Below are 14,443 nucleotides of genomic sequence, written 5' to 3'. Positions count from 1 at the left end.
TCTCAGATAATGCTATTACAAGTACTACTTGACACTTTAAGCATATATACCTCTAAATATTTGGCGCAAAGTTGTAGAAAAAAATTATATTTTAAAGCAATTTCTTTTTCTCATATTTTCAGTAATTGTTGGCACAAGTTTTTGATGGCAATTTGGTCATTTGAAGGCTCCTAATGGTGACATCTTGTCATCTCTACAGGAATGGGGAGGTCAGTGCAATTTCGAATATTTATGTGCAATTATCAGAAATATCAAGGGAGGTTTCTAAAATTATCCATATTTTATAAACAAAATGTTATTTTGGCAAAAAACTCCTTGTCTACGTGTAGAACTTTTTACATTATCGGTGCATGAAATATTAATTTTAACAGGATATTCCTACTTTTGTAGTCATAGCTCATTTCATTTATTTGTTTAACACAAGTAAACCTAGCTTCGTACCACATAATTGTCAAATTAATATACCTTTTTCTTTAATTTGCCACTGCACTTGATTGGATTGAATATCCACACCAATAATTATGTTAAATTTTAAAATCCAGAGGTCGGATCTTGGAAATAATAAGCTCCGGATGCAACTATTCAGCAAATTATTTCATTGACTTAGTTGTGCATTGGTTAGATGACAATCTCGGTCTTATTGTATACGAGGATTCTGTTTACTCCATTAAATACGGAAAGCGAAGTATTTTTCCATTATCAGTTGAGACATTTTAAACATATGTCAAAGTCAAACGAGTAGTTATAGAAGAAAGGTTTAACTTTCAATTGTTTAACCTAAACATCTTAACCGGCTAATTGGCAGGCTTTTGGTTGGATCTACAAGATCTGATTTAGACTCACTAAATTTATTAATGCAAAGACACTTCAGTCAGTGATGATAGTTTCACTGATGGTCAGTGAATTGGTTCTATAGCAAGACAACGCTGATTTAAATAGTTTAATATAAGATTACAAACGAGTCGAGTTTAATCGATTAGCTCGTGACCTTACTTGGTCAAAATTCGAACACGAACTCGCATTGACAAAATTCGAACTCAAGTTCGAGCAACTTGGTGAGTCGAGCTCGAGTTTAATATACGAACCTCGAAAGCTCATCAAGCTTAATCGACTTTCATATATGTATATATATATTTTTATTTATTAGTATGAAATGTCTATTTTGTCCCTTGTTTAAAATTATATAAAATATAAATTTATATTTCTTAAACTCAATTGGGCTCGATAAGAATGAGTTTGAACTCGAACTTAAGTAATGTAAAATAAAATCGAGTTTGAATTTGAATCCAAATTTTTTAACTCGAATCCGGCTCGAGTAGTGAATTCGACACAATTATACCCCTAGTTTAATATGATAGTTTTCAGGAGTAGACGATCGGGAACCCATAAGACTGGACTTGCAAAAAATAAGGAGAATATATGGGCACAATAACATTTAATAATTCAAAGACAAATAAGGACCCATAGCCATAACCCATTTGTTAGCTTCCTACCTTATTTAACTGTTTAGCTCTTCCTCTTGTCTTCAGTTATCTAGAGCCTTGCATAGTCAACGTATAGATTATTTTACTGTCGTATTATGCATCTCGTCTATTGGCCTTGTATGTTGATCAGCATGTATCATTTGTAAATAGAAATGATGTCAAAAGGATGATTTGACGTTTGTAATGAATTCTAGGATGTTACTCATTGTAATTGAGATCTGCAATCTTTTGATGAATGCTAAGTGGCTTGATGTATTTTACTTATTGTTCATTTGCTTCATTTTACTATGTAGGTTTCTGGAGCATCAAGTGCTATGTAATTTGGCTGGAGCAATTTGCATATATACATGATGGAAACTCTGTCGAATGCTTTTCACAACCAATAGCTTCGTTAACATTTTGGAGCACAATTACATCAACTTCATCAACAACGTATCAAATTTTGATCTAATCAGGTTTTCATACCTATAGCTCCTTATTTATATATAGCCTTTTTAGGCTCTTCTTTACGTAGATTTGGATAGATTAAATTATAAAAATATTATTATTGTCATAAAAAAAAACGACGTATCAAACTTTCTTCCTGCTTTCTTTCTTCATACCATACAGCTTAGCAGACTTTCTTTAGCCACAGGTTCTTCGTACCATGGCGTTGGCCCACTTCGAATCTTACTGGAGCTCTACACTAGCCAACTAAGCAGTAACAATATTGACGACAAAACAATTGCCATTTGCAATTTCAGTTCCCGTGATCTCAGTTTTTCAATCATTATATCCTCATTGTTCTTGCTTCTTAGAAGACAAGGAATTAGTGCGGTAGATATCGGGCACATGATTGGGTCATGCCGCTCAAAATAGTTGCAACCAGTGCCATCTCTGCCACCTTTCTCAATCAGCAAAAACAAAGACAAAATTAACTTGGGAGTGTTGCACTTCATAATCACAAAAATTGTCCATACTTTCCTAGCGCTGCAAAGTTGCAGTTTGTCCAGGAAGTAATCATTGTTGCTGGCTCACCACATTTGCAAAAAGTTTCTTGATATCATAATTTCTTACAAGGAGATTAAGGAGCTTCGATGAAGATGAGTAAAGGTTTTTGCCCTAATTAAGAAACACACAAATAATCTGCCAAAGAGAGAAAGGATTCTCCAAGGACAGAGCAACGGAAATGAAGGGGCCTTAATCATACAAGTGGCAACAGTAAAGAAACAAGGGCAAAACGCTTTTGGCATAGGAGTCACAGCAAAGAATGCGGCAAACACTAAAATTGCAGATTGGATGCTGACAGAGAGAAGTTTGGGGAGCAACATCTTAGATGCAGCTCTGGCAGTAAAATTGGTTCTATGCAAAGCTGTACAGCAGCAGTGGAGGGAGGTACGTCTCATTTTCTGCAACAAAGAACTATGGAAACAACTAACACAGCAACGGCCAACAGATAGTAAGATGGCTACATTGCTGGAGGATATTCTAAGTCTGAAGAGACTGTTTTGCATGTGCTCTTTTGGTCTGGAAAGTGAGGAAAATATGTTAGACAGTAGACTACTGAGTGTGGATGCTTTAAGCATAATTGTGGATCAGGAAAGAAATTTCCTCAGTGTTCGCTGAACACTTTTTGTGCAGTTACTTCGAGCCGTTGCTCGTACATGTAATATGGTTTTTAGTTAATGAAATTTCCTATCGTTTCGACAAAAAAAAAAAAAAAAGAGAAAGGATTCTGTGATGCTTAACGTAGATCTCTGTTTCTGGCTTGCTTTTATGGTTTCTTTCTCCTGAGATGTGGTGGGAAGCGCCAAAGGGTAGTCTAGGAGCTCTTGGATTGAATGAGGTCTTAAATTCAAATCTTTTCCTAAACTTGAACCCCTCTATCTAACTTGGATCCGTCATGGGGGGCCACAGTGTATCCCCGATTTAGTGTGTCGGCTGGGTGGGCCTGTTGTGGGGAGCTGCGGTGTATCCCCAATTTAGTGTGTCGGTTTAGGTCTTAAATGGTTCGAATCGAGGCATGTTCCGGATCACCCAAAAAAATATGGTGGAAAGCTCAATTAGAAAGAATCGGCTGAAGTTGGTTTTCATTCTCTTTTTTTTTTTTGCCTCTATCAACTAATCTTAATTGTGTTTACACCTGTTTAATTATCAAACGTATCAAAGTTTGATAATTTTAACCTATTTTTTGTGTTTAAAAGAAAAATGAAAGGCTTTTAAGTCATGACACGTAACTGCATGTACCATTATTTCAGTTACAAAATGAACGAAATTCATCAATTTGTCCAATTTCGTGCAAAATCACATGATCGAATGGGAATCACATCTACGAAACCAAATAGATTGGGGATTGAAATTGCACATGAATGATAGTTTGGGGATCAAAACTACAATTCTTCCTGTTTTTATTTACCAATTTTATAAGTCAAATCCTCATTGAAATTGTTACATGTTCTACCCTAGAATGAATGTATACTTTCTGCGCAACTAGTGTCATCAGACCTTCTTTAGCAATGGTAGTACGAAAGACTTTTTCACGTAAGTTGTCCAAGCAGTGTAACTTGTGCCTAGTGTAGTGGCAGAGGTAGAGCGCTAGACTTATGTCCTCTACGCAAGACTTCGTGTTCAAGAATAATTACTTAAACTAATTAATTAAGATGAGTTTTATTGAATGATGGTAGGGCTTGTGTTAGGTATTCATTTGATTTTCTGTCAAGAAGTCAATTGACTCTTACTGACTCAACAAACCTAAACCCCAGAGCATACTCCAAAAGCCGGCAACTCTTGGAGCAGCCCCAGGAGACTTATCTACCCAGCAAACCCCAACCCCTTCCCCGATGTGGGACTAGAACTCACACAACCACCCTGCTACTAAGAATTAACTAACCCCCAAGTGAATTGAAAATGAGCTTCGTCTTTTTCTGTCAAGAAGTCAATTGACTCTTATTGACTCAACAAACCTAAACCCCAGAGCATACTCCAAAAGCCGGCAACTCTTGGAGCAGCCCCATGAGACTTGTATTCATTTGATGGTTGAGTCAATAAAATGAAAAGTGTATCAGTAAATTAATGCCGAGTTTTAGACCCATAAACTCACCTAGTAATGATGAGTTTTTATAACAAGTTGTTAATCAAATTCTTGAAACTTAGATTCAAGTTGATGATGAGTAAATTGTAAAACGATTTTGTGAAAATCTAGGAAAAGTGCAAAAATAGTCCCTCAGAGTGTTTTCCATATTTTTTCCTAACTTTTAAAATGACACAATTTTGTACCAAAATATACCAAATGATACCTAAAATTTTTTAGTTGAGCACCATATGATACTAATTTAAGGGGCAAAATAGGCATCACACAGTATTCTTGCTCAAACATCAACTTACGCTTCACCCTACTAAACAATAAATAATGATTGAAGATGAAGCTATTATATGTTAAATTTTCACATATAAATATGGTCTTGAAGACTTTGAAGTAAGTTTGACTGTTTTTTTGAGATATTATCAAAAAATCATTCATCGATAATTATTCAGCCCTAAAACTACAAAAGGAGGAGAGTGTAATTTTCACTATAATATAATAAACTTTTAGATTAATCTTTCTTACACTGACAGTTATACACTGTTAGCCTTAATTGAATAACAATTATGCAACTTTTGAATTGAAATCCAACTTTTGCACGTGTGTTATGGATTCAACGGTAATAGTATATATATTGTCAGTGTATATAAGATTTTCTCTAAATTTTTCTTGCTTAATCGTGCCTTTAGATTTCATAGTGCACTTGGTCCTCTCAAAGAGATGCCTTTGGGTTTATCATTCATTTAAATGGAAATTCCCCAATATTTGTCTGAACGAAAATATTTCTTCCCAAAGAGTGCGTTTTGTACACGTAATGTACTAAATTGTGTCCTTTTAAAAATAAAAGGCTAAAAGAGGACAAACACAAAATTTGAGGGACAATCAGTGTGATTTCAAGATGATTTAACATCCATAAATAAGATAATAAACGCATATGATTTATAACTCTGAATTTATATTTTTGACTTCATGCAATTTTGGTCAAGGAACACTGACTTCCCATTGGATAAATGAGTTTTTTTGTTGTTTGTTTAAAATTTTACGATAACTTACTGTAGAAGTTGTAGAAAATTTTTTTGAAGTGTGTAAACTTTTGGATATTTTGAAGTATATAGTTTAAAAATTTTGAGAAATATTTTAAGATTACTGTAGTTAAAGTTGTTAAAAAACTTGTAACAGAAAAACTTGGCAAAAAACTTGCTTGCCAAATAAGGCCTGAATTTTCGAGTAGTCCGGATGAGGTAGAATATTTGACCAAAAAAAAAAACAAAAGAATGAGGTAGAATAGTTTGGATGTGTATACAGGCATCATGAAATAAGCCAAGGATGTGGAAATTTTAATTCTTTTGAACTTGGGTTTTGCCTTTCAAGTTTAATTTGCCCTGATTTTACACTAGATTATAAACTTTTGATTGATCCAATGTACCTGTGAAGATTTTTGAAATTAGTATATGATAATTTCTTGACTATTTGTACATAAAAAGGTTGATTGCGTTTAAACCGCCGCCTGTTTCCTCCACAGATTCTTCTTCACATTGACAACCACATATTTGTATCAATTATTGATTGGTCTAAAATAAGTCTAATTCAGCATAACCCCTATAGTTCTAAGTGAAATGACAATTTCTACCATGATAAAGATGAACAAATTACTCACATACTGCAAGATTGCACATCTTTCTGCCAATAAATTGAGCAGTTTTATACTGTAACAACAGTAACTAGTCATTTAGTTAGAGAATGTGAGATGCATTACATAAGTCTGAAAAGAGATAGTTTAGAATTAACTATATTTATACACTTATTTATTTGAACAGAAGTGAGGCGCTGGGAGATTCTATCATGAGTAATTTGCAAAATCTATTCACCAAAAAAAAAAAAATTTGCAAAATCTGTTCATTATGGCCAAATCTTGGCCAAGGCCTTGTACTGCAAAATCAGACATGCAGGGGATCATTTTAGTTTACAATATCTAGCATACTTACAAGCAAGTAATTCAATGTTAAGTTGTTAATGATATCAACACCTAACTTAGGCCCTGTTTGGTAATTTAATTCAACACTTAAATTTAATGGATTTAGACTTAAACATTTAGACGGTTTTGATAACCAAAAATAGAATATCTTAATTAATTAAATGGCTCTAAATTGTCTAATCAAAACTTACTCTAAAAAAATAAGTGACAAGCTGATCACTTATTATTTTACGTAGAATACACTCAAATGTTAGTATTTTAGTAAATAACAATTCATTAAATTAACGATTTCAGATTTCAGTTTTATCAAATACAGGCTTAGGGTCTGTTTGATAACATAAAAAAGTGCTGAATCTGAATTTTTTCAGACATTTAGATGTTTTGAGTGTTTGATAAATGAAAATCCATTTGCTGAATTTGTTAAGTAATGCTAAACTTGTGTGTATTTTTTTCAGCACAAGAATCCTAACTGAATGCTTAATTCTGATAAAAATCAATAGAATTACTTCAACTTCCTTATCTTATCTACCAAATCTACCCTTGTTTATTAATTATATTCAAAATTCTTATCTAATTAAACAACTTAATATTATCTATCTAATGATTTTCTATTTCTCTTTTCTGCATTTTTAATGACTTTCACATATTCTCCATACTCATCATATAATATATTTCATCTTTTATATTAATTTGATTTAAAAATAAATATTGTCATTTTTATACCTAAAAATTTTAAGCTAATTAAATCATAGGTTCTATTTCTTTTTTGGATGAAAAGATATAAGGGCAAAATTGTTAAATTTAACTTATTAAGCATTCAGTTATAAATGCTTATCAAACAATATAAATAAATTCAATATTAAAATTCAGACATTCATATATTTCTTTTTAGTGCTTAAAATTCAGTAAATTAATTATTTCAATATTCAGATTTCAGAATTCAGACTTCAGAATTCAGATTCAACTTTATCAAACAAAACCTTAGTCTAAACTCTGAAATGAACAAGATGAAATAGGCATTTCAATTGTGAGGTAAAATCTTAAAATGATACGAGGCTCTTAGAAATAGAGGAAATGCAAGTATTTGACTACGGTTATAAGATATATTAACGACTACTTCACATCATAGTTTGTTCATAAGCAACAAGATACCTAGAACATTAACATTATAAAATTGAAGCAAAAGATGTTCTAGGAGTTTAATCTCCGTAATAGAATGTGCATAGGCCTTTTTGCTGGGATCCAGCGCATCATAGTGGATCTTCTGTAAATTGAATGAAATTAATGAGTGCTGAAATATGTATTGAGTGGCCCCATTATGTTTATGCCCTTTTCTTCTTGTTTCTGTTGTAACATTCCACTCATTTGTTGGTTGCCCAAAGATGTAGCAAAACATTTAAATCTTTGGTATGAGTGCAAAAGGGTAATAAATCTCATTTCTCCAGCCACAAACCTTTGTTCTGTTTATGATCTGCTAAGGGCAACTAATATACGCGTGAATAGGAACATCTATCAAATTACTCTCAGAAGAAGCAGAGTAGCAATAATTGAACACCAGCCACTCTATGCAATATGCAAAAAAAAAAACCATCATATCCTGCAGTAGTTAATAAATTATCCACGTTCTCTTTTGCCCTTTACCGTCCCTAGCACCACCAAAAGGTTCAAAGGTAGGATACGGCTGCAAATAATCCCAAATCGAGCCGAGTTTGTCTTTGATTGCAAGGTAGCTCTTCTACACCTGGCAAACCTAGGGAATTCCCCAGCTCATCGGACACCAAGCTGTGGTCGTGAATAGCCTTTGAAACAGCAACTCAATGAATGCTAATTGTTCAACACCCAAGAATGCTAAAACTGCATCAACAGAATCAGTTTTGACAAGTGAATCTCAATAATACGTTTCTAATCAGATTTTAGTAGAAAAACTAGCCTAGATCAGTTCAAGAAGTAGCGTAACATGTCATCCTTAATAGAATAGCGTAGCTCAAACTTTGGCTTATTATAAGACAATATGCCAATCCATTCCATGAGTTTCCTTCATGCGCAAATGAAGTCACCAAAAGTGGTGATACACAAAATGTAGACAAAGCAGTACTGGCAGAATCATAGAAATCCAAAACTCTGGACAAGCCAAGAGAAGATGTCCATAAAATTACAGAGAATTGTGAAACTCTTTTTCCTAACAGGTATGAAGTACATATCCAAATAAATGAGACGATCATTTTGAAGAAATTGATTTAGCACCTACAGAATCAACTCCCAGATAAAAGCATAGGAAATGGGCTTGCCTCATAGTTAAAGTCTCACGAGCTGTTGGCCAGAGCTGCAAGGGATTGTCAACACCACATGAACTTTCAATGAAACAGAAGCCTACATTAACCTCCATTGACAAGCCTACTAGTCTCGTTAACCAAGGAGAACTCTAGTTAAATTTCCATGCGTAAAACAGACACCAGAGGCACTGAAAAAGATGTATGAAGCTCAAGCATCTGGCACAACAGTTGAAAGTGCATTACACAATGCCCAAAGGTTTTTCTGTCAACAAAATCAAAGTAAACCAGCACTAATCGATAACCAAGTCTGCATAGTCAAAATATTCATCGTCAAGATCAGAGAATTCATAATAATCATCATCCAAAGACATATGGTCGATGTCTGAAAATCTGAACGAATAATCTTCATCAGATGATTCAAAATCCTCAATGTGACATTCAAACTCATAATCTTCAGTTGAGTCATGAGGGCGCTTCAATTCTTTGATTTGTTGAGAACACCTTCTTTCTAGACTACCTTCAAGACAAAGATTGAAACAATGCCGCAAATCAAGTGACTCAAGGTGATGGCAACCATCAAGAATGGCCTTTAGTCCTTCATTTGTCATCTTGTTTCCAAAAAGCTGAAGATGACATAATGATGGCATATTTTCTGCAACAGCTAATGCCTCCTCATCACATTCTATTTGTGGCCGTCTAAAGCCTTGGTTATTCAACCTAAAACACTTTAAATGAGGGCATGAATGACCAACAGCTTCAATAGCTTCTTTGGTGATTCTAGTATAGTACAGTTGCAGTTCCTCCAGATATGGCATTTTCTTAACCGCTTTGCTTAGTGCTTCACCAGATAAATGATAGCAAAATACTAGCCGTAGACGTCTGAGTTGACCTGATCTGTTTGCACCAATAATAAAGCAGAAAATATGGAAAATTAAGGCATATTCTACCATCTATGATATTGGAAAGGAATAGAGATAAGCAGTCATAACTCCATAATACACTACAATGAGATGTATTAAAGTATTGGAAAAAAGAATAACCATTATGGCTTAAGGTCCAAATACATATCAGTATACAATACACCAAAATAATTATCTCCATGCTGTTTACATCTCCTAATGGCCTTGGATACTCTATGGCAGTTAAAATATCTAGTGCGGAATTTGATCATATAGTCATTCGGTAAGGGTTAGGCCTTGTACAAAAGTATAAACCCAATTCTCTTTGACAGGTGCAATTCTCTCACAGACACAATAGACCACATGAAATGATCCCGGTCATTTCCAAAAGAAAAGGAAAGGAGATACATAATAAAAGCAAAAACTATATCTGGTCTTTTTATGATACATCAAATTCACCACAATTCATAAATTGCTTCAAAATCCCAGAAGACCTCAGCAGCTCAGAACATTTTCAGCAGTCTAACAACTACTATGAAATATAATTTGCCTTCAGGACATGACATAATATTGTAACAATAGACCCCTGCAACACTATGGGTATTCAACCTTTCTATTAGACTAGTTGATGCTGGCAAAGAGAGAAAGCAAAATGATATTATTAATTAATAAAACCCTAAGTCCATTTGGATGATGCTATATGTAAAATATATGTTTTCGAAAAACTATCAATGTTCCAATCACCGTTTATTTCACATACTCAGTTTATCCAATATATGAAAAAAAAAGGGATACTTTTCTTAAAAACACCCTAAAAGCAATATCCAATCAAAGCCTGGAGTATTTGGGTGACACAAAGCAAACCCTAGATGTAGGCTGAATTACAGCAACATGTTTGGGTTCTCTGATAATAAGTTACACAAGAGGTACATTTGATAACCATAAGACACAATAAGGCTAAACTAGAATGAAAAGAAGCTTAACTGTAATACAAACTAATTTAATTCTGTTTCTTTCTTCTAGAAAAAGTAAATAAGATCTACATAATACTAAAAACCTAACCAGCCATGAAAGTAGACACCATCAAAGTCCCAAGTGACAAAAGCACCTCATTTCCACAGTAAATATGCAATGCCCATGATCATTATGGTCCTGCATCAATGTATTTTTCTGGCACTTTCCAGCTAGAAATTTACAGTGTCATTGTTTTCCTTAATTTGTCTCATAAAAACTTAATCGAAAGCACCCATGTCTAGAAACGCAGTGATGGTGCTGGTATGGAACAGGGTTGGATACAATCAATTATAACTTGGATGCGTTGACTTAAGATTGGGGAGACTACACTAGCGCAAGTTTGGCATGAACCCTCCTGGCCATTGAGGTGAATTGAAGAAGCAATTAAGCTTTATACAGAAATTAGCATACTCAAATACATGTATAAATTTTCTACTACCATGGAGTTCCGAGTCCTAATATAAAACATGCTCTACACCATATCCAAGTACCTCTACTGAACTTTTGCAATCAAAACCTGATAGATACAACCAACTGCAAGTAACATGGATGCAATTGCAGAATACTTAACACATGCATAATGAAGTGCAGCAAAGATTACCAATAACTATCCCTCACCCTTGGTGCGGTGGAATGCCGAGCTCTCTCCTCAAACGCAAATGACTAAAAATGTTGTAGGGAGATTTAGTGGTGACTAAACTACTAAAGACAGTTTCCATATCGTTTGGGCTATATTCAAGGCTGTTAGTTCTAGGGTAATTTCAGCAACAACACTGTGTGACACTCATGAGTAAACTGAACGAAAATCATGGGTAACTTTTGCTAGTACACTAATTCTATCTAGAAAGAACACGTAAAAGAATTGAGAGAGAGGTACAAAAACATGGAACAGAGACGCTACAGCCATACTGAAAGTCTTATTAACAGATATATGATCTAGGATGAATATGCAAGAATAGTGACATTCTGGATTTCATAAAGTGCGTTATCCAAGGATTTGCAGCTGTGTCACAGGAAGAGGAATTATCTACTATACCGATTTTATCATATTAAAAATAAACTCTCAATAAAGGAAAATTCAAAAACTATCAGCAATCTACTGAGGGAAAGTTCATTGACTTCTTAGTCTACTTTTTGGGTCTCAAATAAGTGCTCTAATACTCATGGGCCACTAATACTCAAATAGCATGCTTACAAGAGCATGTGAAAACCAATTCTAGAAGAAAATATTCATCATTTCAATTCAAACCAAAAGGCTTTAATTTTCTCCGACATGCATAGATTCTCCTATAGTTCCAACCCACATACAACAATATGACCCAAATATAAGTGCCAAGATTACCAACAACAATAACTCAGAGTCTCCATTTGATCTATAATTTTACAAGTCATATTTTTTTTCGGTTGCAATCCAATAAAAAATTACATTACCAATCAACATAACTAATGATTTAATTTTAATCACTTATTTTTTTAACATAACTTGATCCAATATTGAATAAAAGAATTGCAAAAGCAATAGACATTGTTAATCTCCGGTAGTAGATTCAATTCTAGAGCTTACACAGGCATAAAAAAGTGACAAGAATGAGGTAGCACCAAAGAGTTAATTAATAATAATGATTGAATGTCCCTCATTTTCCTCGAATTTGTCGGTCTTTCTGTCAAATGCTTTTCAATGTCACAGCACTGTAAACGGTGAAAAAGATTCCCATATGGGGCAGGCCAATTTAACTCTAAACCCACCCATGTTTCAAGAACTAGATTCTTTTTCTTTTTCTTGTCCCTTTAAAAAAAAATTAACCCCAACTATGCTACAGTATGGGTTTCCTAATCAAACTGTATTGTATTCTAGGTCACTCTATCAAATTGTATCCAATATGGAATACTTTAAACAGTTAACAAGATCCTCATGTGGGACAGGCTATTTCGGCTGTAAATTGCCCAGGTTTCCCCGACTACATTTCCTTTCTAATGGCCCAACTACACTTGCAAAACCCATAATTATTTCCGTTCCCCACATCAGTCCTCTAGGTTGTCACAAACAGGCTAGGAATAAACTTGCTCAAATTTCCTGTTTCTGTTGTATTATATAGAGGCGTGACCTGTAATTTACTTCTGAATCAAATCAAATCCTGTCCATTTTCCACCCATTTAATCTTCTCATACACTAGTTATCTGTATTATGAATATATCGCTAAAATTGGCACTTGGCAAATGGAAATTGCCCAGTTTAACGGTATAAAATTAATCTCCGTTGCACTCAAACTACAATTTGCTAGGGATAATTGAAGTTATTCGTCAACTCAGCGATATAAATGAATTTGCTACGCAATAAAGCTGAACTATGTCTCAAGAATTCAAAAAAAATCACAGTTAATTTTTCGAGGAAAAATCATACCGCTGGGAGATGTAATAGAGCAAGTCATCGGTGCCAAAGAACTCAATGTTGATATCAATCAACTGGCCTTGGCTACGATCGACAGCGTGGCGGCAAATCTTCTCAAGGTCATAGGCGGAGTCCAAGAGGCTTCCGTCGTTCCGCATATCATTGCGCAGGTCGATAATGCGCCACATGGCAGGGTGGACGCACAGGTCCCGCCAAGTTTTACAAACCAATTGGACGGTCGTGAGAATCTCAATTGTACCCAATTTTTGCAGAATTATCGTTGTTATCTCTGGCGGCAGCTCCACCCACGGCGGTGGCGGAGTTGATGCCCGTGGGATTGACCCCATTTTTTAGGGATTTATTCAGAATGAAGGGTCTGAGGGCAGGGGAAGATTGAGGAATGGCAGAGACACACGGTTGATTTTTGAGTACAAAGCTAATAGCTAGTTTGGGAGTTTTAGAAAGGAAAAGATGAGAAAACTTAAATTAAAAAAAGAAAAGCAAAGAAAAGAAGAGAGGAGAAATTGTTTGGGAGTTTTGGAAAGGAAATATCACTAATATTGATTTTTTACTAATATGTTTTTAAGGTCAAGTTTTCCTTCCATTTCATTCCACTCTTGGTTGAAAATGCTAGTGGGTATTTAAAGAGAAAAAAATCTTTTCATTTTCATTGCTTTCCTTTCCTTCCTCCCACTTAAAAATTCCCAAACCTATAATTTTCAAATCTTTCTCTTCAAATCCTTTCTTTTCCTTTGTTTTCCTTCCATCCAAACGGACTATAAAGGGCGTTGAAGGAATTGAGTTTTTTTTTTTTTTTTTTAAGTGTAGATGGGAAGTTTTGACTAGGGATGGCAACAGGATCCCCGCGGAGTATTGGGCCGAGGGATGGGGTGAGATAGGAGCGGGACCGGAGGGAAAGGGGAATTTTTCTCCCCCTGTTTTAAATGGGGCGGGAATAGGGGACGATACCCGCGCCTCGTTCCCTATTTCGACTTATTAATATAAATAAGAGTAAATCTTATATACATTGACAGTGTATACACTATCACGGCTGGATACATGACACATATGCAAAATTTGGGTTTCAAATTCAAATTTGGATTATGTGTCATACATCTAAAAGTGAAAGTGTATACACTGTCAGTGTATAGAAGATTAATCTTATAAATAAATGTAATATATTATATAATCTAATAATAATAAATTTAGAATATTTGACAACTAAAGATAACCTTTATCCCATTTCTATCTAAGCAAGAATCCAGTTGCCTTGTTCCAAAGCTCCAAGACCACTACAAGCAGATAGTAAAGTCACCATTGCACGATTATCATGCTTCGCTCTTGCTCT

General features: G+C 34.6%; 1 protein-coding gene across 2 annotated transcripts; it reads right to left on the bottom strand.

The window, feature by feature from the left end:
* Positions 1–7,923: 7,923 nt before the first annotated feature.
* On the bottom strand, positions 7,924–13,646 carry LOC113709529 (F-box protein SKIP19-like). Of its 2 annotated transcripts, XR_011821498.1 has the most exons (3): positions 13,108–13,646; positions 8,809–9,687; positions 7,924–8,374 (listed from the first exon to the last, which is right to left on the bottom strand). XR_011821498.1 is itself a non-coding variant. In XM_027232314.2 (2 exons), exons 1-2 carry the CDS (start codon positions 13,440–13,442, stop codon positions 9,084–9,086), a joined length of 939 nt encoding a protein of 312 aa, XP_027088115.1. In that variant the 5' UTR covers positions 13,443–13,646; the 3' UTR covers positions 8,501–9,083. The 2 variants fall into 2 exon arrangements, 1 of the variants encoding a protein (XP_027088115.1); XM_027232314.2 differs by lacking the exon at positions 7,924–8,374 and having other exon boundaries at positions 8,501–9,687.
* Positions 13,647–14,443: the final 797 nt, after the last annotated feature.

Source organism: Coffea arabica, chromosome 9e (genome assembly GCF_036785885.1).
Source record: "Coffea arabica cultivar ET-39 chromosome 9e, Coffea Arabica ET-39 HiFi, whole genome shotgun sequence".
In the NCBI taxonomy this organism is placed as follows: domain Eukaryota; kingdom Viridiplantae; phylum Streptophyta; class Magnoliopsida; order Gentianales; family Rubiaceae; genus Coffea; species Coffea arabica.
The sequence above is the reverse complement of the archived record's forward strand: the minus strand, read 5'-3'. Positions and strand labels throughout refer to the sequence as shown.